The sequence below is a fragment of the Zalophus californianus genome, chromosome 4, assembly GCF_009762305.2.
Source record: "Zalophus californianus isolate mZalCal1 chromosome 4, mZalCal1.pri.v2, whole genome shotgun sequence".
NCBI classification, from domain to species: Eukaryota; Metazoa; Chordata; class Mammalia; order Carnivora; family Otariidae; genus Zalophus; species Zalophus californianus.
Genome location: NC_045598.1, coordinates 83138435 through 83163116, shown reverse-complemented (window position 1 = coordinate 83163116; position 24682 = coordinate 83138435). Strand labels below are relative to the sequence as shown.

At 35.7% G+C, this 24682-nt stretch overlaps 1 protein-coding gene across 5 annotated transcripts in view; it reads right to left on the bottom strand.

Annotated features, from left to right (window-relative positions):
• Positions 1–24682, bottom strand: part of SNX7 (sorting nexin 7) — a 108173-nt gene that overhangs the window by 63747 nt on the left and 19744 nt on the right. For all 5 annotated transcript variants that reach the window (XM_027625342.2, XM_027625333.2, XM_027625352.2 and 2 more), the window contains 6 exons: positions 18204–18386; positions 12207–12317; positions 11701–11865; positions 9414–9612; positions 4587–4786; positions 1707–1793 (listed from right to left, as the gene is read on the bottom strand). In XM_027625342.2, the coding sequence (XP_027481143.1) occupies positions 1707–1793; positions 4587–4786; positions 9414–9612; positions 11701–11865; positions 12207–12317; positions 18204–18386 (945 nt within the window). The remainder of the gene's footprint in view (positions 1–1706; positions 1794–4586; positions 4787–9413; positions 9613–11700; positions 11866–12206; positions 12318–18203; positions 18387–24682) is intronic.

Genomic DNA, 24682 nt, shown 5'->3' with positions numbered 1-24682 from the left:
ACATGTGCCCACTCTTTTTTGTTCTTTCCAAGGGACTCTTTAAATTTACACACACACACACACACACACACACATTCCCTGTTGGGAAGAAAAGGTTAACCTTGGGTTTCCTCTTTTTTTCTCCTCATCTTGAGGTAATGGCAAACATGATTTTCCCCACTGAGCATTAGTTCCATTGGCTTTACATTTCCCATTATTTTCTTTCTCAGATGCCATTCTCCTACTCTGTCCACTGCAGTCCACCACTGCCCATTCACCTTCCATCCAGGAGAAAGAACTTTGAGTTTGAAAAACAAAAATAGTTCAAGGAAGATGAAGATAATTCATAGTCACTTCTTGGTGAAGGCTCGATGTTCTACACAAAGTCTGAATTTGTAGAGACTTCTTGCTTTAAGCTTCAGCGTATTTTTGTGAATCAGAGCAATCACTGCAATTTTCATTCATTCATTTATTCACTAAATATTTATTGAGCAGCTACACAATAACTCTGGCACTGTTTTAGGGGCTGAGAACACTTCGGGAATCAAATAAAAAATTCCTGCCTTTCAGGTGCTTAGATTATAGACAGGGAGAGAGAGAAAGATAGTAAGTACAAAGAAAACCAGTAAGTACAAAATCATATCTCTTGTTAGAAAATGATTAAAGTCAGGGAGAAAATTAAAGCAGAGAAGAGGGAGGCTGACCCCAAGCCAGGATGGGATGGGGGCTACGATACTAGGATTAATGGAGGGTTTCAAGAACTCCCCACGCACCTGCCATAAGCATACTCAATATTGTACTCAATACTAAACAAAATCCTTACGTTAAAAAGGATCATAGAGAACTCAATAGACGTTAACCAAAGTAATACTCAATTTTTCCCACTTTTATACTTGTTCTCTGGGAGGCAGCACAGTCTGAGGAAGGCAAGTGATATCACCACCTCTGAGCCTACTTCTGCTTCAAGAACTATATGAACTTAGGAGAGTTACTCCACCTTCAAAGTCTCTTTCTCAATTTTAAAACGAGAATAATAATTCCAAGCTGAAAGTAGTACTCTGAAGACATGCAAAGACAATAAAATATAAATACTAACATATTGTGGGTGATACGACAGTGTCTGGAATCAGCATGAGAACACTTCAGAAAAAAGGTGAGGAAAGAGACAGATGAAGAAAGGCAGACAAAATGTTGGAAATGAATGAAGCCCAGTGATGGGTATACGAATTCATTATATCACTTTTTATGTTTGAAATTTTCCATAAAAATCTATTGCAAGGAAAGGACGAAACTTGAAAGCAAAGACACTTCCTCTCTAAAGGTTTTGACAAGAACTAGGGAAAACTGTACAGGAACATTGACTTATTTTGTATAAAAACCTTATAAAACGAGCAAAAAATGGATTTATCTACTAACCTTCTGGAACAATGCTAGGTACTTTCCATACCTTCTTCTAACACTCTAATTTAAAAAAAAATTAACTTCAAACTTTACTCATAATAAGAGACACAATATAAGATGGAAAAGCAGAAAAGCATCATTGTTGAGCTTGCGGACTCAATGTACTCAAATGGGTACTCAATGTATAATCAGTTTTTAGAAGAAAGTTTAGTATCATTTGCTGAATCCTTAAAAACAAGCATGCAATGGAGTTCTACACTGCTAATAAAAATTTAAGACAATGAATTCTATCTATATGATTAATATCAAGAAACTTAAAAACTTACCAGATCAGTATCTGCCTTTTTATACGTCAAAGCTTCCACTTTGGAATCCAGTTCTGCTTGTATTTGGTCTCTCCTTTTCATAACACCCTTCATATCAAAACACAAGGTCGGGATAGGTTGCACTGAGGTTTAATAATATTTGTATGACAAAAAATATACACTTTAGAATATAAATAGCATCTCTTCCCCCAAGTCATCAGTCATTTGGGGATACAATGACTTAAAGAAAAAAAAATTTTTTTTAATCTCTAAAAGCTAAACTGAAAGCAAGCATTTAAGAGACTTCCCCCCCCCCCCGCCAATCTTTTATTCATTTTCCCAATACACATCTTACTGGGTTAGGTATTTTATGTACAACTCTTGATGGAACACCCTAGACATACACAGTTCTTCAAAAAGAACAAAAAAGCAAAACAAATAAACAAAAAATAAAATCTGTGAAATCACTGAAAATACATGCTATAGTGTAAAGTGGTTGCAGTTGGGATGTCACATGGGCCACTCACCTAAAATGTCTGTAATAATTGGTAGCCCACTTACCCAATGCCAAAGGCATGGTGAATCAAAGAGTTAATTACAGTGGGGAATCAGAAAACTGAAGTGTGCACTCACATTCTGAAACTCTGTCTTAGCTTAAAATATATCAATATTAATCAATTAGCCAAGCTTTTGATGAGAAATCACAGCCTCTTCTCTGACTGAGAGGAGCTCCATCTTGTTTTCTTGCATAATCATGATTTCATGTTTTGGTGTCTTTAAAACACCCTTGTGAAGGAATTTGAGTGCAGAATTCACCTTCACCTTTTATAATGTTTGCCAGTCTTTTACAATGTCTTTCCCTGAGTGACTCACTTTTCTTCCAAGACACGCTCCTTGGGCTTTATGGACCCAAGGACTCATTTTATTTGTACTCATTTTCACTGGTTTTCACAATATTAGTTTAAGTAATAAAACTGTGATAATGAACACAAGTGGCCTAAACAGGTTAAGGAAGAAAAATGAAAACAAGCTCCAGGTAAGTGAACAATTCAACCAGAAAGAGTAGAAATGCAGGGCATACAAGAGAAGGGCCTTAATGAGGCACAGGTTGTTTAGGGGTTTTCAGAGGAAGGTTAAGAACCTACCTATAAATACAGTTAAATTTGGGAACTGAGAGGCATTAAGGATAAAAAGCATCCTGAAAATTACTCAGTCTAGTTTTGTGCCTGGTGGAATCACTCTTAAAACACTCAAAAGAGATAAACCTTTCTTGTATTTTCAAAGAAATCAATAGAAAATTCAGCTAATTATCACAGATCTTTTATATTTATTTCAATGTTTCATTGCCATTACTATCAGGAATCCCTTCCTTTCTCTAACCCAAATGACACGTACTACAATTTAGGCTCATTTAAGGTCTGTTTCCATAAATATGAAGTACGGTGCTTCACATAGGTAGAAATAGTTTAAGAGTTTGCTTCAGAAGACGAATAGTAAAATTACACAAATTTAATCATTTTGTCAAGGCATACACTTCATTATTTTAGCTCACATTGAAGAAAACCTTCCAATACAAAACAGACCAAAACTGCAATATAAATGCTACTGATTATACCCTGGGAATCTACAAAATAATATAATCAAAAGAGAACCTACAAAATAGTTCTTTCGGGTTACTATTATTAATTTTTCCACACCTATAATGATATATGACTTAAATTACATAATTTTCACCTTGACATAATAGAGATACATCTAATTAAGGGAGAAGAATATACTATTTTTAATTATACAAATCAGATCTCTTTGAAGAGCCACACAAGGGGGATATCAATCATGAAGCAAAGCAATGAAATGCGGCCAAGGAGACTGATGGAGACAAGGAGGAGACTCCTCCACAGTGAAACCTCAGAGGCTTTTGGGAAGCCAGAAGGGTCTGTTTATAGAAGACCCCAAAAAAAAGCAAGTAATGGCAGCAACGTGAAATATCTACAAAATATTTAATGGCTCTGAAAGAAAAACCTAAATGTGATAAGCACAAAAGGGGCAGAACCTCATGCTGAAAGGCTAAGAGAGCTTTTCTTACCAAGACAGAAGCAAAATTAAAAAAAAAAAAAAATTCCCTTCAAACCAAGAGTACATGAAAACATGGCTCCGATTAGAAATGGCAGAAGAAATGGACTATATCTGAATGTAAGCAGATTCCTGCCCCCACGGCCACGCTAAAACACCAGAACCCTGAGGGTACCAGTTTGTGCCAAGGTACTGTGCGCAGAGGATAATACAGGATGAAAAACATTAGCTCTGCAGATAGCATTGCTAAATCCCAAATATCTGGAAACCTTAACTTGAATTGAGGAGGTTAAATGCAAAACTTTGACATAAGAGGAAGAGAAGCCTTTGCAACCACTGAAAGAAACACATTTTAACTTAAAGGATTTCTTTTTAGAAGCAACCAGAAAACAAAACAAACATCAAGATCCACTCAAGTACTTTGTACATAATGATAAATGAATTGCTAAATCAAATGTACCTAGAAGGGGGTAAGCAACAACTCTTTCATGAAAAGAAATTTCTAAAGCACTAAAAATTTTTAAAGTAAACTTTTGAAAGCTTGGAAAAACTAATCATATCTTCTATGTAAATCTTGACTGAGGATGTTTCAGATCTACGTGTAATCTTACACGTCCTTATTGCTACTGAGTATTCTGCCTTTTATTAACATATTCTGCTACTCATCAGTTCACTCACATAGTGAACAAATATTTATGGAGTATCTGTATATGCAAAGCATTCTGCTCAGATAGGAGGACAGTGGTGAAACAACAGAAATAGAAACCGCCTTTGTAAAGCTTGTAATCAGGTGGGGGCTAAAGCGAAAGTGTAACGAGGCATTCTTACCATTACCATTTCACTGTAAAGCACATACTCATGTACAGCAGGAAGCAGGGCCTCTGAGAGTCCAGACATCCGTTTCTCAGTGGCCTTACAGCATTGGTCAAGGCATCTGGCAACCCCTCTTAGACTATCAACCAGATCTTCTTCTGACGCCGACCACAGAACATGAATCGGGCCGTATTCTTTCATTTCATCAGAATATTCTAAAAACGAAAATTAAGTCCTTCAATTTATAAAAGCTTTAAAAGCCCCTATACTAAAGACAGTAAGAAAGCTATTTTTCATTGTGCATATATTCTTCCAAATGCACATAAAAGGAGGGATATTCTCTTTCATCAAATTGAGTGGTCATTCCAATCCGCTCAGGCCAGTTCTTGAATGACTACTGTCCAAGAGTGATCAGCAACAGCCACCTTTTTCACTCTCAAAAATATCCTGGCTTGGAATATAAATTATACGATCACTGTCATCTATCATGGACATCTGCCTACCAAATAAACTATACTTCAGTGTCTCAGAGGTAACATTACCTAAACAAACTTGTCTTCTTTCTCCCCTTCTCCTGAATACATATCCTACTTAACAGTAATTGTTTCCAGTGATCTAAGCAAAAAATCCAGGTATCATCCTATACACATACCTGCACAGAACTACTCAATCACCAATTCCAGTATTTCTTAATATCCATCCATCCACCCATCCATCCATCCATCCATCCATCCATCCATCCATCCATCCATCTACCTATCTATTCTTGCTTCCACTGTCATCAGCTCACCAGCATCTATAACTACACTACTGCAAGGGACTTCTAACTATTCTCCCTCTTTTAATTTTTGTCACAGTATATAAACATTGAAGCTTCTTAACTGAATTAGAAAGTCCTTTACGATCAGTCCCTACATTGCCTCTCCAGGTGCAACCCTTGAGATTCGCTCCCAAAGATATTTTAATTCAGGCCAAAATAATTACTCATTCATGAATATCTCATGAATTCTCCTCATTTAAACATTACACATATCCCTTTGCCTTGCCCTTTGCCATTCCTACCATCTGACAAACTATTTCTAATCTTTTAAATCCTAGCACAAATAAATTCCTTCTGATCCTGTTCCAAAAGATTTGTAGATGCTTTCTCCTCAATGAGCTGATCATAATTTTATATTTCTATTAACGCCTATCATAATTTTATGCTTGTATTATCCCATTCTATTATAATTGCTTGCATAAATCATATGCTCCTAGGCCATATGCTCCTTAAAACAGGGGCTGAGTCTCATTATTTTCTTTTGTCTCAAAGCCTGCTACATACTGTGTTCAATAAATATTCTCATATTAGTGAGAGAACGAATGAACAACAAAAGATTATTCAGTGCTTGATAAGCCATTCATTCAAAAATTTGGATTTCATTTTAAAATCTGAATTATTTTTACATTTTTGCTTTTGTACTATCATCTTTGATAAATGATAGCTTTTTATGGTAGAGAATGTATAAGCAGTAAGCAATTTTTTGTCTAATATCCATTAGATACAATGAAATTCTCTGTATTTTATCATCTTACTACTCATTAGGGTTAGTTGAAATATGTCATATTACTCTAAACTATTAAAATATCAAAAGTTCATATGATCAAGCAAACTGAAAAATATTTTTAAAAATAAAAATAACGGAAATATTAGTTGTCACTGAATAAAGGTATTAGGCTTCATGACCACTAGAGCCTTTCCAATTGCACCCTCCTGACCTAGGCCTATCCTTTGTTTTAAGTAATGGCCATATTAAACTAATATTTCTAGCAAAGAAAAATGTTTTCCTTTATCTCTTTTTCTCAATTTTTGTATACAACAGTGTGTATCATTAAACCCTGCAATATTTATGTTTATATAGAGAGCTTTCCTAAAATTCTGCACTGTGCTTACACAGCACTCAGATCACATTTATATGCAAACACTTAATGAGTTGCACTGTAATGTCTATTAATATATCTGTTTCCCCAACTAGACTCTGAGCTCAAGGACAGGTACCATTTTATTCCTCCTTTAGCCTCCAGCACAGAGAAGCACCACAGCATGTGGTCAATACAAACATGGCAAGTAAACTGGGGAACACAAAAGAAAACAAGATCAAAGAAAAAACTTGAATAAAAAAATTTTAAGATTTTATTTATTTATTTGAGAGAGAGAGAGAGAGAGAGCATGAGCAGAGGGGCAAAGGAAGAAGGAGAAGCAGACTCCCTGCTGAGCAGGGAGCCTGACCAGGGTCTATCCCAGGACCCTGAGCCAAAGGCAGACACTTAACCAACTGAGCCACCCAGGCGCCCCAAAACTTGAATAAGAAATTTCTAAAAAGAGAAACCACTAGTTATGATCACCAAATTTTCATGATTTGAATATGAATGAAATGTCCTTTATAGCTTAGGCTCCCAAGGCTATAAATGAAAACATTCCATCATTTTGAATAGAATCTGACAAGTGGGCTTCACATTGGAAAGACAGAAATCCCTCAAGTTTGGGCCAGTGGCAATCACTCCCTGAAAATTAGAACTCAAATTTATAAAGTCTAACATAAAATCCAGCTTTCCTTCTGAGCATTTCACCAACTTTAGAGTACACCAAAGATTTTAAAACTATTCCTTTGCACCAGTAAATGTGAAGCAGCACATTGATATTCTACAAAACTCCTACATCTCAAGAGTTTCCAGCGGCTTCTCTGAATCGCTATCCCACTTAACTATGCATCAAGAATATACTTAACAGAACTGGAATCACAGAACACACTCAAAACAATTAGCCTCTTGAGATTTAAAAAAAAAAAAGACAAATGGTAAATAACAAAGGCAGACCCATAAGTCTTAAAAGAAATTATTAAACTATATTCAGTTACCACAATGACATCATCAAGTATCAGTGCATTGAAAAAAAAAAGGTAAAGGGAAACGTACATTCAGCTATAACATTTTTTTCTATATTTCTTTTAATAACCAATCGATTCTTGATAAAGCAAATTTTCCTACCACCAAATGTTAATTCATTTATTTTTTCAATCATTGAACAGGTTTTAGTTGAGTACCTACTACGTGTTAAGTACTATCTAGATACTAGAAATAAATCTTTTCCCTTTTTGGTTCTGATGGAATTTACTGTTTAATGGGGGACCCAGAAAATAACAACAACAACAGAATAAGCCATCAATATAGAGACTCTCAAACCAATTTATATTAGGAAGCAATATAAATTGACTTAGCCACCTATTTTTAAAGTAGTTAAATGCAATTAGAAAATTAGCAAAAAGTCATCATGGAATTGGAAAAAATCATCATGGAATAAAGTCTAACTTATAAACTGAAAAAAATAAGAAAATTGAAAAAGGATATGGTCACAGAAAATAGAAAGAGGGACCTAATTTCCAATATATAAATTTCTCTGCCATGCTGGGACAGGCCTAATAGAGAGTACTTGTTCCAAAAATACCAATAGGAAATGTGGAAACCTGATTTTCTTAAACATCACCTTTTTGATTTTAAGCTATGATCCATGTTGTACATTTGAGACCAACTTCATACAACTACATTCAAAATCTGAAGCTCAGGGCTTACTTTGCCACTATTACTTAAAAATGGGAACAAGAATAGCTAGTGATTGATTAACGCAAATGGGGACTGGCCATGACTACCTTCAAAATCGTATAGAAATCAAAGATGTTCTCAGTAGGTCTGGGCATAAGCCACACTTGAAGGTGAAATTCTAACTTAATGTTATGTGATTCCTCATGTAAGGAGCATAGACGTCACTCCTCAATCTTAACAAGTAAAATGCTGAAGAGACTGAAAAATGAACAACTTTTCTTGACTCTGGAAGATAGGAGAAGACACAGGACAAACCATTGCCCTCGAGGTTGGAAAGACAGGTGAATACAAGGAATTGTGGGTTCCTGGGCATACACTAAAGAGTGGAACCACCTCCAGCCACCCACTGCTGGGGTAGGGGAACTGCAACCGTGACTGAGGGACTGCTGGGGGCTCAGGGTGGACAACTTAAGAGTTAAAACCTTCAGGAGGACCCAGTCATGGGGGGCCCCCACAATACTGTGGGATTTACCCAGAGGAGTTCAATGAGGTTCCCACAGTAAATACTGAATAAAAACTACTCCTGCTTCTTGCAGGGGAAAATGAACCATTTTGAAAGAGCCAGAGCATCTGTTCTTCTCAACAAAAGCCTGCCCTCAGGGGAAACTAGTTACCAGAGAAAGGGAGATACTCAACTCCAGCCCACTCTGGCCATTCTGTCCCAAGGAAGCAGGGAGGGGAAAACTGAGAAACTCTTGTGACGTTCACAGTCCAGAGGCACAGGCTCTCACCAAAAAACTGAGACCTGATCGCAAAACTATAGAACTGTTCAGGTATAACAATTTTTTCTATATTTAAAACTATAGACGCTTTCTCCTCCCCCACGCCTTACTTAGTGCATTACTAAAGGCCTGTTTACAGCAGTTCCTTTTACCCAGTATCATGTCTATTAAGAAAAAAAAAAAATCACAAGGCATAATAAAAGGCAAAAAAAAAAAAAGATAATTTAAAGAGACAGAGCAAGCATCAGAATCGGACAGGGCGGGGACCTTGAAAAGATCAGACCAGGAATTTAAAGCAATGCTCTAATGGAGAAAGTAAACGGCATGCAAGAACAGATGCAGGCTGTAAGCAGAGAGACGGAAGTCTTAAGAGAGAACCGGGAAGAAACGCTAACTTCACGTGGCTTTACTACACCAGCAAATGTGAAGATCCGTCAGAAACTGAACAACTTTGTGACCACATTCCAGTGATTCTACATACCCCTTTCTTCCTTGTAAATTCTCTGAGATATTTTATCTATCAAATTTATTTTCTGGCTAAATATTTCAATAAAGTTATTCATTTCCATGAACTCCTCCGGGCGGCTTTTCACTCCTCTCATTGATAACGCGACAGCTCTGACTGTCTGCCCCATCCTGCTGAGCAATCCAGGCCCTTGCTTCTTGTGAGAAGACAGTTCCTAGAAACAGACAGACAGACAGACAAATGAAATATTTGTGCTGAAGCAAATATTCCAATATTCCCAACAAAAGGAAATCTGATTGGAAGGAGAGAGAATAAAAATGTTTCATATACTTTTCTTTTCATGTAGTTTGAAGCAGCTGAGTTTTAATGGGGCACATTTCTTCCTCTAAGTCTGCCTTCTTGATAATATTCCTTTTCAAAGTACTCGTGTGAAACATGTATACCTGCTTCCTCTCAGCATGGATCTTTAAAAGAACGAGGTTTAACAGAGGGGATCGTGCTTAAGGAGATGTTGGAAAAGATAAGAGGATAATATGAAATGCAATCTATATTTTATAACAGGAATTTAATGGGAAAATGATTGAGAGAAGATTTCTTAGGGTCTAAACTACTCCCTGAAAAAAAAAAAAAGGAAAATTTCATTAATTCTTTGGTTATAATAATAGCTAACATGTATTGAGAGCTTAGTATGTTCCAGGCACTATACTCACATTTTTTTTTTCATCTATAACTCACAATAACACTAGGAGGTAGGTTCTATTATTATCCTCATTTTACAGAAGAAAATATAAGCACAGGAAGGTTAGGGAGCTTGCTCTAAGTCCAAGAGCAATTAAGTGCTGAACAAGGATCAGTCTCACTCCAGAGGCTTTACAGCTCAGCACTAACTAGCTTTGTCTTCATACTGTTTCTACAGTAGTTTGTAAATAGATACTCCCTGACCATAGATAGCTCTTCAGTCAACTGAAGTTGGGTAAACTGTGACACTACCTCTACTTGCTTGCTGGCTGTAGAGAAAGATTTTTAAGAATATATGTAGCCGGCTGTTTCATAGTTAATCTGGGAGGGAGTGCTACAGACTTGCAAAAAGAAGAAATGCAAGAAAAGGATACACCACACAAAAGTAACCCTTTAGAAGTAGAGCATATTGAAAAAGAACACCAAGAAGACCAAGGGATTCTGGTGATGGTTACACCACTTGTAAACGTAGGTTTGGGATCAAATAAAAGTTGATCAAATAAAAGGTTACCCACCAGGAAAAAAAAATCTATAAATAATACTGCTGACTACCAAGTCCACAGATAAAAATATTATTATGTATTATTTACCCAAATATTAAATAACACATTTATCCAGATTTTCTTTCCTGAAGGTCTTACACAGAAGAATACATAGAAAGTAAACTTGTTTGCTTCCAAGTCAGTATGATTTTATGAGCATATAACGACAGATGCCACCCCTTGACCAGGTAACACATCTCTCCAGGAGGGTTACAGCATCTCTCGGTACAGTTAACATTATCAGAGACAGCACAAGTCACAACTGGCAAACTATTATTGTGAATGTTGACTACAGAGAATGTTTCTAGCAGCTTCTAAGGTTCTGGAGTCAGGCCACAAATTCATTTCACAGAAGTCTCGAAGGGCTTCCAAAAAGTAGTACTATCTGTCAAGACTGAGATGAAACACTTTCGAGCCTCTGTCACTTTGGCAACAACTGAGAGATATAAAACTCAATATTGGTCAGCAATCATTTCATATTGACCATCTTCCCTATCCATTCTTTTTTCGGTGAGTTATATTTTCATAGGTGACAAGAAAAAAGAAGAGGAACATATAAAGTTTCTGCATTAGAAGAGATATACCCCCTTCCCTTCATTAGGTAATTGAAAGAAAAATAAGAAAATTGCATTCTCTATCTGGCTATCCATCCAACCATCTATCCATTTAATAAAGACTTTTATCCTAACTTGAAAAGTCCTAACCCATTATAAAAGAAATATATTTGTATATGTTCAGTATTAATTAGCTATATATGTGAGGAGTACCCTGACATTATAAAAAAAATCAGCTACTAAGAGAAATATGAATATGTGTATGTGAGGAAGATAAAAGATGTCTGTGATGTTTACATGTAGATTTGACACAGGGTTAAATCTGAAGGATATTTCTCGAAGGTCTGATAATCCATCTTAATTCAAGGATGCTGCTGCCTGATTTATAAAGCTAAACAAGAAGAAGCGTACAACCTCTATACATAAAGACACTAAAGGATTATATGAGTATAAATCAAAATTCTTTACCCAAGCTTGTGCAGTAAGAAACACTTTGAAGTCTTCATTAAATGTTAAAGTTGGATGATCAGCAATTCGGTTCAGGAATTTCTGCAGTGCCTTCCTGCGTGTCTCAATGAAGTCATCATTAAAGCGTTCCACCATTCCTTTCACGATAAACTTCTCAGGCAATGGCTGAGGCAAAAAAATTTTAAAACGTATCTGAGCATTATGTGGCATGGGATTACAAGGAATTCTGTACTCTTCCTTTCTGGAAGACTATTCAAACACGTGATGATTTCTTATAAAAATAATTTTTCAAGATTCACAATGCTAGAACCAAAACCTGTAAAATCTTAACATATTTAGAATTTTTAGGAAAACAAATCTGTACATAGATTGAATTTTTAAGAGCAAATGTTTCTAAGATCAATGAGTTACACTAAATTTAAAGGTCTGACATTAGGTTTTCAGCATTCTAATGATTCACAAGACAAAATGGTAGTCACCCTATGGAAAAAAAAATGTAGACTTACTGGAATAATCAGAGTGGGGTGTGCTTCTTCAAGTTTTCCTTTCAACCAAAGGAAATCTTGATAACGTCTCCTAACTTCAAATTCACTGGAGTCAAATTCCCCACGAGATGTCTGAAGAAAGAAGGAGAAAATAACAGCACACGCAATATGAGACGGAAGACATTTGCCTAATGTTATTTTAGACATTCTGAAATAAATGGGTCTCTAAGAAAAATTAACAAATTCTAATTATTCAGTGTTTGTCAGCCTGTACTTTTTTTGCAGTCATCAATTCATGTAGCAGATGAAACAAAGCAAACTTTTCAGTATTTCCAGAAAGAAAGCAAACATCATGCTCAAATTTAAAATCCAAACTGAAAAATCTGTCTTAGAGCAGCCATCTGCCTTCCAGAAGATTTTAACTACGATTATATTTGGCGTGACTTTCTTGCTAACAAGAAAGTGTGTTCTGAATTTAGGTTTCAAATATATTTTTCTCAAGATGATTAGAATTCAGAATTTGAGGAAAGTTCTATTTTTGTAATTTGGAAAATAACCTGAACATAACTGAGAAAAAATGTTTTCCTGGAATTTGCTCAAATGAATTGCTTTGGTAAAATCTGCTTTTAGTATATGAAAATTCTAACATTTTACAGAGTGATTTTACCACTGTTTAAAAAATGTTATTAATGAAGATTTAATGTGAAAAGAAAATCTTCCTGTCATTTCTCAAGGGATTTTGAGTTATAGCCCTAAACTTCTAAAAATTAAGCAAATAAATTAAAATATCTGTTCTCAACAAACCAAAAATCTATGCCAACACATATGACAAGAACATGGGTATAATATCAACCTCACTTCCACTGCATGAATTCCAAACCAAATAAAAAAAGATTATCTAATACACACTCACACCAATATTGCATTAACTAAAATTTTTGCATATTAAAAATTATACACATTAATATTAAGGTTGAAATTTTCCTGGAGGAATAATGATGGATTAACACATTGCATGCATATTTCACACTCACCAGAAATATCAATCACCCACATAGATGAATGCAATAGTAAAATTAAGTAGTTCAAGTCATAGATGCAATCTTAATTGTCATGAAATAAGGTTCACAAAAGTTATACTTTCCAAGGTTTATCCTTTTAAAATGAATGTTTAGAATATCATACAATATATTTTATCAAAACATTTCCTTTTTAGTGGGAAAAGTGGAGGCAAATGAGATGCAGAAGTCTAAGGAACTAAATGTTCACAAAACACTATGAAATCTTAACTATGGGTACAAGTTATGGAAATGGTAAAAATAGGAAAACTAAATCTAGTAGAAACACAGTTTAACAACATATATACGAGTTGGTATATGTACATATATATGCAAATACACACATATGCACACATATATACACACAAAACATGGTTTATAGTCACTCATTAAAAAATACTTATTGAACACCTTCTTGTACGTGGCACATATGTATAGGTTCACTACCAATTTCCAAAAATATAAATTGGCATAACCAACACTAAAATACTAAAAAATTGGGCAATTAAGAGCTTTATATGTCCTCAAGAATTCTCAACACTTTAAGTAAACATAGAACAATCTGATATAAATTCTGGCAAGAGGAAGATGTAAAATCAAGTCAAATAATTGGTTGATTCTGTCCCCACACTCAGTCATTGACTTAGAAGAATTTTCTAACATACAGCAATAGCAGAGGAAGAAAACAGAAGGTAAGTACAAGTCTCAAAGACAGTGTGTTCTTTTGTGCTACTTTAAGAATTTATTCTATTCCCAAGGAGTTATAAGACTAAGATATGGCAAAGAAAACAAGTATTATCAGCTGGGCTCAGATCATGGTTAATTTCCCAACAACAGGGACAGAATCGTTCTCTCATCTAAAGTGGCCAATTTCGGTCATTAGAAGATAGATAGAAACTTCCAAACTAGAGGAATAACACGGTTTGATGACAGATCTCCAACTTAGAAAGAACATGTGTTCCAAAAAGTTAATTTGAAGCACAAATAATGCTTCTAATATAGGATACAGTTTTCCATGGAAGCTATATGGTAAACGGTGTTTAATTTCTCACGTCTGACTTTAAAAGCTTGGGTACTTGAAGTTTAGGATGAATAGATTCATGTGATCTATACCCCAAAACGCACTTATGCAACAAACACTGACCTTTGGTCAAGGGCAGTTACTCTAGGCTCTGAGGATTTAGAAAACTGGTTTTGAGGGAAAACGAATCTTAGAATCAGGAATATATTTTAACCCCTACTCCACACCGGTAGACATTTAGGAGTCTGTCTTCATGATGAGGATGTGAGAGAGAAGACCCTTGTTAAACCTCCTCACTCTTGTTTCTATATGTAGTAAAGGAAGGCACATCTCTTGATCTCCAAAAGAGAAAATACTTTAGAGCAGTCACTTCAGATAGTCTAACCTGGAAAGTAAAGGGTACTTTTCCACGAGGAGAACAGATGCCAGGAACATGGGCTTCCTGACACTCATAATTATTTACAGCCAGGTCATTCTTAAGTATTCCTAAGTAGATATTGTCAGTATACATATGTGTGCATGTATATGTGCATTTGCCCTTATAATCTTAATGTCATAAATATAAATTTTCATGAAACTAAAACTTTCTCAGGGAAGCCACCTCTGAACCTCCAAACTAGACGGGGTGCCCATACTCATAAAATCATAGCATTTGTAATTTTTAAATAATTAAATAATTAAGCATGTAATTGTTTAATATCCATCACCCCCCCTAGATTGAAAGCTCCACGAAGGCAGAGGGTATGTCTACTTGATTGCTGGTGTTGTCTCAAAATACAAGCACAGTACCCAGGACATAACTGTCCCTCAACAAAACTTCACTGAATATATGAGAAAGTGAATAAATGATAATAAGTGAATAAGAAAGAAAAGACTATTTGATAACATAATATCCATTTACTAAATATTTATATATTTGTATCTGCAAGGCATATTTTAGCATATATAGGTATAGTGTAAATATTAGGATGTAGTAAAAATAATCAGAAGTAGAACAAAGGGATTTATTGTATAAATAAATTTCATATTTCATAAAAATGAAATAAAAGATAGTTGGCCATAACCACGTAGAGATGCACAGAAAACACATATAGTGTGAAAGTAAATAGTCTGGATTTAAATCCCAGCTCAGGTAATCATTATGGTGTGTGACCTTTGGCAAGTTACTGAGTTTCAGTGTCCTCATGCACAAAATGGGGGTAACTCATAACATCTAGGTCCTAGGATCATTGTTAAGCTTTAAATAAGTTAGTATGTATAAAGTGGTTAGAACATTGCCTGGCACAAAATAATCACACAATAAATATTAGTTAAACACACTGTAATATCACTACTACTACTACAATGAGAACAATACATTTAAAGTATGATGTAAATTTGAGTAACTCATCAGAATTATATGTCAGTGATTAGAATAAAATTCACAGGGCGCCTGGGTGGCTCAGTTGGTTAAGCGACTGCCTTCGGCTCAGGTCATGATCCTGGAGTCCCGGGATCGAGTCCCGCATCGGGCTTCCGGCTCAGCAGGGAGTCTGCTTCTCCCTCTGACCCTCTTCCCTCTCGTGCTCTCTATCTCTCATTCTCTCTCTCTCTCAAATAAATAAATAAAATCTTTAAAAAAAAAAAAGAATAAAATTCACAGGGTGGCTTATAAAAAAGTGTCTTTCTAAGAGAAACTAATAATGATAGGAAAATTAGTCAGTTACACAAATTCTTTGCTAGGAAGAAAGATAACAACGGGTACTTATAATTAAAATAGTAATACCAGGAGAAATCTGGTTCTGTTCTTAGCAGTATGTCTGTATAAACACATTAAATATTCACAAAGACCCTACAAGGTTAGTACTGTTATCTTATTTATAACTGAGGAAACTAAGCATAGAGAGGTTAATTAAATTGCCCAAGATACATAGCAAGAAAGGGAAGTCATCAAGATTCAATTCCATGCTGTCTTGCTCTACAGCCTCTTGATATAAGCATGATATCACAAATTTCTTCACTCATCCATTCACCAAAAAGTTAAATTGCTTACTTACTATATCCTAAGGATTGTGTTTGGAAATATGGATAACTTAAGATACAATTACCTTCCTTAGGAAGCTCACAGACTTGTTAGGAATAAATACAAATAAACACATACAGATAGGTGAGTACTGAACATATATTATGTGACAGGCATTTTGCTAAGTGTTTTGCATTGATTACCGATCCTAAATCAATTCTTACAGCAACTCTACAGAACCAGATTCGATTATCATTTCTGTTTTATAGATTAAAAAAAAAAAAAAAAACCCTGAGGCTTAGAAGGATTAAATATAGACCTTTAATTTCTTTGCTATATTGACTCCAGTGTTTTACATTCTTTAAGAATCCAATTAGGACAACATGAGAAAACAGAAGAAAGAAAGAGAACTTGAGCCTGCAGGTGCCAGGGAGAGGGGGGAGCAGGCATCATTTTGAGTTGCTGAAAAATAAACAGTAGTTTATTCTTCCTCTAGAAGAGGAAGGACATAGCAAACAAGGAAAAATATATGCCAAGTCATGAGAGTAAGAAATACCCTAGAGGGGCACCTGGGTGGCTCAGTCGGTTAAGCGTCTGCCCTCGGCTCAGGTCATGGTCTCAGGGTCCTGGGATCGAGCCCCACATCGGGCTCCCTGCTCAGTGGAGAGCCTGCTTCTGCCTCTGCCCCTCCACTCCACTCCTGCTCTCTCTCTCTCTGGCTCTCTCTCTCTCTCAAATAAATAAATAAAATCTTATAAAAAAAAGAAATATCCTAGAGTATTCAGATAACAAAAATAGTTCTAGTTGAGTGGAGAGCAGGAGTATTAAAAATGGGGAGGTAGGAGATGAGTCTTATATGGTAAGCCGGCATCAGACTGAGAAGTTCTTTGTATGTCATTCAAAGGAATTTGTACTTTGTTCTATAGGAAATGAGGAACCGAGGAAGGATTTTAAGAATCTGAGCGAAGAGATCAATATATTTTTATGAAATATAACTAGCAGCAAGGTGGAATTTGCATTGGAAGAAGTGATTACAGGAAGATGGTCCAAACCCTTTTCAGCTATAAAAGAGATGTACAACAAAAGAGATTAGCATGGGGCTTCATAAAGAAAATATTATAGGGGCACCTGGGTGGCTCAGATGGTTAAGCATCTGCTTTCAGCTCAGGTCATGATCCCAGGGTCCTGGGATCAAGCCCCGCGTAGGCTCCCTGCTCAGCGGGGAGACTGCTTCTCCCTTTCCCTCTGCCCCTTCTCCCCACTCGGGCTCTCTCTCAAATAAAATCTTTAAAAAAAAAAAAAAGAAAAGAAAATGTTACAACTTATGAATATAATTCTTAAAGGCTGCTGTTACATAAAGGATTTTAAAAAAACCCAGTTATACTATTTGGTTGTTTTATTCTGTCAGAAGTAAACTGTCTTTTTACAGGGTCTTCTCCTAGGATTAAGAAGATTTGATTCTAGATTTACTCTGCCTTTGAATTATTGGACAACTAACAGTATCTAATAAAGCGGCCACTTGCTCTTATTTGGAAAACAAATGAAATTATATTTTATAATCTTCAGAGATATGCTACATTATATATATTATATATATATCTGTATATATATAATATATCAAGTTTTTAAACAGTTTTCTTTATTAGCAAACTGAAGCTCTTCTTTTCCTAAGATATTTCTTCATAATTTTTGAAACTAGAAACTAAATGTTCCTCTTTCAAGATGCATAACTGCTAAAAGATGAGTGACTGTTGTAATTTGAATTTCACTGATTTCATACAGAACAAGGGAAGGATAGATCAGATGCATTGTCTTACCCAAAATGGTTGAAAAAAAAAAAAAGTCAATTCAGCTAAGATTCTCTACTGTTGAAAGTCATAGTGAACAAAAAGCACTTCCAAAAGTTCAAAGAGCAACTGTATTCATTAAAAATTTACCTTAGTAATAATCCTGTATGTAATGAAAGTTTCAATTGTAGTAACATGGCTTTCAGGTTCATCAACTGTAATGAAGAGATCTTTCAAATCTGGCTCATCTTCAAACTTGACTTGATTTATCATTGACAGAGGGGATGTTGGCATCATAGGGCTGAAGGAATTCATGTCCATCAGTGAGGCATCCTAAGGAATTAAACACATTCAAAAATTAGTATCTATAGAAGAAATAGTTTAAAATCCTCTTTTTTCTTAGAAACCATGAAGACTAATGAAATATGTCAAGAACAAAAAGGATGATTGGACTCATGGTTAAATATGGTATGTTGAACATGTATTTTTATCTGTTTCCTCTTAAAATCCCACTTTAAAAATGACAGCAAAGAAACAAATTAAAACAAAACAAGACAAAAAGGCATAAAAAGGCATAAAGCCTCAAGGTAATAAAAGAGAGAGAGAGAGAAGGAGACTAAGCAAACAAAAGTAACAACTTTTTGGAAACTGGAAATCTGATCGTTGAGGGGTAAGTGAAAGAGCAGCACAGAGAAAGCTGAACAATAAACCTAGGAGATGATGGTAAACTTAGAAGGCACGTTTATAAGAGAGAATCCCAGAGTGACTTGAAAATTACAGGCAACAGAAACCCATGGACACAGAGTGCTGGTAGAGCTAAAACCAGAGGACTGGCTGAAGAGCTAATAAAAACCAAAAAAAAAAAAAAAAAAGAGAGAGAGAGAGAGGGAGAGTTAGTACCTCAGATTCCCTCACCTACCCCATGCCATCAGGTGACAATTCTTTCCCAGTTTTGCAGAAAACTGGAAGTTTACTTTCTGGAGTGTCTCTGAACTCAAGGTTGCCAGGCAGAATGGAGGAAGAAAGAGCAAGGGAAAGTCCTATAGACTAGATGGGAAGATAGCCAGCCCTCATCTGGCCACAAGGATGCTGGCAGCAATGTGCAAAATTCCACACAGTGCTCTTCAGAGGGTTCCTCTCACCTCACCATTCTGAGTAAAAACTAACAGCTGCAGTCCCTGATGAATTAGCCAGGTCTCTGCATAATCACCCTGCTGTGAAGCCCCTACCATACATGCTGAATATCTACTCCACTTTTTATTACCTGATGTAGAGACTACAAAATATCTAAATACGCAGAAAGCCTCTGATGTGAAAGACTCACAAACAGAAGACAGGAAGCAGTTAGAGAACAGAACGCTTACAAAAAACAGAGGAAGTCATCAGAGATAAGAATGATATCTAATTCGTGAATAAAAACAGGAGTTATATTCTTAACAAATTCAGAGAACAGCAGCAAGACAATAAAAAGGGAGGCTCATGAAAACTGAAATATGATAATAAGATAAGAACTCAACAGGAAGTTTGAAAGCTAGAAGTCAAGAACTAAGTTGAATTAAAAGAACAAGAGATGGAAAAGGAGAAGGAGGTGTTTTAAAAATTAAAAATTTTAAAAATTAAAGGATCCAGGCAGGCAGTACCTTAATAAAACTAACTCCATAAAATGAAGAAGGAAAATGTGCTTTGAACTGAAGGGTTTCCAGGTTGATAGGGCCTCTCACACCTCTTCAAAATGAATGAGGCAGTGGTGGGGTGGGATGTGCTCCTGCAACCATCCATTACCATGACATTTCATAGCTTCCAGAGAGAATATAAACAGGTAAAATACAATAGGAATCTCAGGAATCAGAATGGCTCCATATTTCTCAATGGTAACACAGGAAACTAAATGACAATAAAATATCTTCCACATTTTGAGAGAGTATCTTCTACCTAGAACTCTATATAGCCAGGCAAATTGTCATTCAAGTATACACGTAGATTAAAGCCATTTCAGATAGAAAAGATTCCAAAAACTGACTTCCCTTGAACCCATTCTTTGAAAGCTTCTTTAACTTGCCAAAATAAGGGCATAGAGCAAGAAGAAATAGGGTCTAGGGGGCACCTGGGTGGCTCAGTCAGTTGAGCATCCGACTCTTGGTTTTGGCTCAGGTCATGATCTCAGGGTTGTGGGATCAAGCCCAGCATAGGGCTCTGAGCTCAGCAGGGAGTCTGTTTGAGATTCTCTCTCTCCCTCTCCCTCTGCTCCTCCCCTGCCCTTCAAAATAAATAAATAAATCTTAAAAAAAAAGAAGAAGTAACAGAATCTAAAAACAGCAGATTCAACAGAAAAGAGAACCAGAAGAAATTCTTCAAGTGATTGTGAAGGAATGTTCCAGGTTGACAGCTTTGCAGCAGAACTAGGGAACAACCTATGTAGACCTGGTCAGGAAGACAGAGTCACCAGGGAGGCAAGGAGATGAAGAGGGAGAAAGAATAAAGGGAGAGAGGGAAGAAGAAAGGAGGGACAGAAGGAAAGACACAGCGGAGTAAGCAAAGGAAGGAGGAAAAGAAAAAAAAGAGAGAGGAAATGAAGGAAGGAAGGGAGAGAGGGAGGGAGGGAGGGAAGAAGGGAAAGAAAGAAGAAAGGAAAGAGAAAGAAAGAGAAAGAAAGAAAGAAAGAAAGAAAGAAAGAAAGAAAGAAAGAAAGAAAGAAAGAAAGAAAGAAAGAAAGAAAGAAAGAAAGAAAGAAAGAAAGGAAGAAAGAAAGAAAGAAAGAAAGAAAGAGAAAGAAAGAAAGAAAGAAAGAAAGAAAGAAAGAAAGAAAGAAAGAAAGAAAGAAAGAAAGAAAGAAAGAAAAAGAAAGAAAGAAAGAAAGAAAGAAAGAAAGAAAGAAAGAAAGAAAGAAGAGAAAAGAGAAGGAGGAAGAGGGAGAGAGGCAGGTGACAGAATACATATGTTTAAACATAATGAGAGGAAGCATGCCGTGTTAGATTTTTTTTTCACTGTCTTTTTTTAAATTTATTATGTTATGTTAATCACCATACATTACATCATTAGTTTTTGATGTAGTGTTCCATGATTCATTCTTTGCGTATAACACCCAGTGCTCCATGCAGAACATGCCCTCTTTAATACCCATCACCAGGATAACCCATCCCTCCACCCCCCTCCCCTCTAGAACCCTCAGTTTGTTTCTCAGAGTCCATCATCTCTTATGGTTCGTCTCCCCCTCTGATTTCCCCCCCTTCATTTTTCCCTTTTTTTTTTAACATATATTGTATTATTTGTTTCAGAGGTACAAATCTGTGATTCAACAGTCTTGCACAATTCACAGTGCTCACCATAGCACATACCCTCCCCAATGTCCATCACAAGCCACCCCATGCCTCCCACTCCCCATCACTCCAGCAACCCTCAGTTTGTTTCCTGAGATTAAGAATTCCTCATATCAGTGAGGTCATATGATACATGTCTTTCTCTGATTGACTTGTTTCGCTCAGCATAATACCCTCCAGGTCCATCCACGTCGTTGCAAATGGCAAGATTTCATTCCTTTTGATGGCTGCAATGTCCACAATAGCCAAACTGTGGAAAGAGCCAAGATGTCCTTCGACAGATGAACGGATAAAGAAGATGTGGTATATATATATACAATGGAATATTATGCAGCCATGTTAGATTTTGTAGATGAATTGAGATGGGTGCAGAGAAAGCCAAGATGGAGAGAAAGCAAGAGCGAGGCATAAAGAAATAGAGGAAAAGAATGAATGAAGGAATAAATGAATGATGAACTCTCAAGAAAGCAAAAGATGTACAAGAATGAAAATGTAATCCTAATTCACTATATGGCTTGACTGTGAATAAAAATAAATTGTTCTTAATCCTGAATTTAACTAAAAATGGTAGTATAATTATACTGATCAGAAGAAAAATACAGGTACTGTATATGTTTGAGGGGAAGAGACATTGCCTGTAAAATAGCTTCAAAAATGCAATTCCTATGATGGAAAAAAGGAAGATTAGCAACTGTTCCAGACTGAAGAAGACCAAAGAGACATGATAGCTAAATACAACATGTGATCTTGAATTGGATTCCATACCAAAGGAGGAGAACCTTTGTTTTTTCTCTCTAAACTATGTTATTGGGACAACTAGAGAAATCTAAAAGGGTCTGTAGATTAGAATGTAGTATTGTGTCAATATTAGTTTCCTGATTTGGATATGTATACTGTAATTTGGTAGAAGAGTGTCCCTGTTTTCATAAAATACATGCAGACCTAGTCAGGATTAATAAAACATCATGTCTCCAATTTACTCAACTAACACAGAGAGAGAGAGAGAGAAAGGAAAAATTGTGAAATGGCAGTCATTGGGAAATCTAGGTTCTTTGTGGTATTCTTGCAACTTTTCTCCCAGTTTGAAATTACTTCAAAATAAAAAGTATATTTATAGTTTTTAGAAGTCAAATAATTCTACAAAGCTTAAAATAAAACAAATTAAAATTTAAAAACAGCTTCCTCTGCTCCAGAATTGCTGTTCTCAGTTCACGCTCCTCAGAAACAAATGCAGAACTCTATTAGCTGTTTTTGTTCCTTGTTACATTCCTTATTTCAAAATAACATATGTATTGCTTCATTTTTTTTTCAATTTTGACATTATCAGTAGGTTTCCTACTAAAGAGAATAAAGAGTATTTATTTACTTAGTCAATTAATTATACAAGTATAGACTCACAGATTCCTATGTTATTCAATAGGTTACAATCCATTAATATCACAATCTATTTTGATGTTGTTAAGTGTTCAAGACCTGATAGTGGGACCCCCTAGTGGCACCTGTGTGTTTTTGATTTGTCTTCATTATTCCTTGAGCACTTTACACAACATAACTTGGCAGAATAAGATGTTTCAGGTTTATCATATTTTCCCTGACCCAGCTATGGAATCAGACATGTCTCCAAGGAGCTCTGGTTCCTTCTAGAGGAAACTGGAATTTGGAAACCAAGATGCGAATGATAGGAAATATAAGTATAATACACACACACATACACACACATGCACATACACATCTGGATCCAGATATACACAGATAGATATTAAATAAAAAATGAGTTCACACTGATACCTCCAATTACAATTTGACACCATTTGACTGTTCCGGCCTTACCTCTTTCCATATTTGTAACTCTTTTCTCCAGCAGAGAGAAGCCTGGCTCCCAGTATCCTGAAGATATTTATTAATATGTTCAATCCCCCTACATGTAACCAATCTCCCAACCAGGCTAACTCTCTCCTCAGTCCTGATCTCATGAGCCAAGGGAGTCATTCTCACTCACAGCCATACGGGTTCCCTCCTCAGCCCCAATCCCACTGGCTACTTCCTTGGACATACTGTCTCCTCAGGCATTTTCAACAGTTTGTTTCTAAAGAAAGGGCTGCATGTTATTTTTTTTAATAAAAATTTTTAAATGAAACAAAGGATAATATGCAGTAAATTCTACAAGTAATATTTTATTCATATGCAAAGATAAAACTAACAATACCAATATAACATTTGAGTTATTTCTTCAGTAGTAATAATGACTTGTTTCCAACTCTCTGCTTTCTCTTTTAGATACCACTTTTTTCCCTCCAAAATTAAGAATACAGATGTCAGAATTAAAATTTTGTCTGTTGTTATGAACAGATTAAATTTAACCAACACACTTAAAGATGAATTTGGCAACAAAGTCCATCATAACTTAGCAACAGAGTTTAGCCAGTCCTAAATGAAAAAAAAAAAAAAAAATCATTAGAAAGGAGGCCCAAAACTGGGTTCCAGTCCCTTCTCTGCCACTAACTAAGCAGGTAACTTTGAACAATTAATTCAGCCTTTCAAGGTTAAACTGAGGATCTGGAGTTGAAAATCTGCAAAATCTCTCCCATCTCAAAGGCTAAGACAGGACAACTTCTAAATGTATTAATATAGAAAAATGTAGCAAAACCATGATATTTTAAGAAAAGGAATGCTTTTGTAGTACTAGGAATGAAAAAAAAGATTGAAATCATAAAACTGACTTATTTTTCCCCTCAAAACAAATCAACTTAAATCCTTGTGAAGCATCAGTAATATCCAGAGCACTATTCTCAAGGTTTATCCCACACAAAAAGTTAGTTATGTGAACTATAATATAGAATTTGGTAACCCCTCAATGCAATAATGCAAGAGATATTATGGTAGGACACACCAGTTGAAGAGAAGAACAACAATGGCTGTTTAAATTAAGAAGATTCAGGTTATTGTGATTACAAAATGATTTGTGAAAGGAAAAACATTTAGGCATGATTTAGACCAAGGAATAGAAGACAGGTAACAGCTGTATTAATGAGACACAAAAACAGAGACAATAAATGTCTTGCAATGAAAGTTTAGCCAAATAAATCATGGTATATCCCTATTGATAGGTTACAATAAAGTCTATCCATGTGATATTCTAGAAGTAATCTTAAAAGTAATATTCTAGAAGGAGCTTAGAATACAGTGTGTTGGAAACAGGGTCACAGTATGTTATTAAAAGAAAATAACAGGATATAAAAATTGTGTACAATTAGATTCTTATGTGTGTATGTGTGTTTATATGTGTGTAAGACAGAGAGGGTAGGAGAGAAA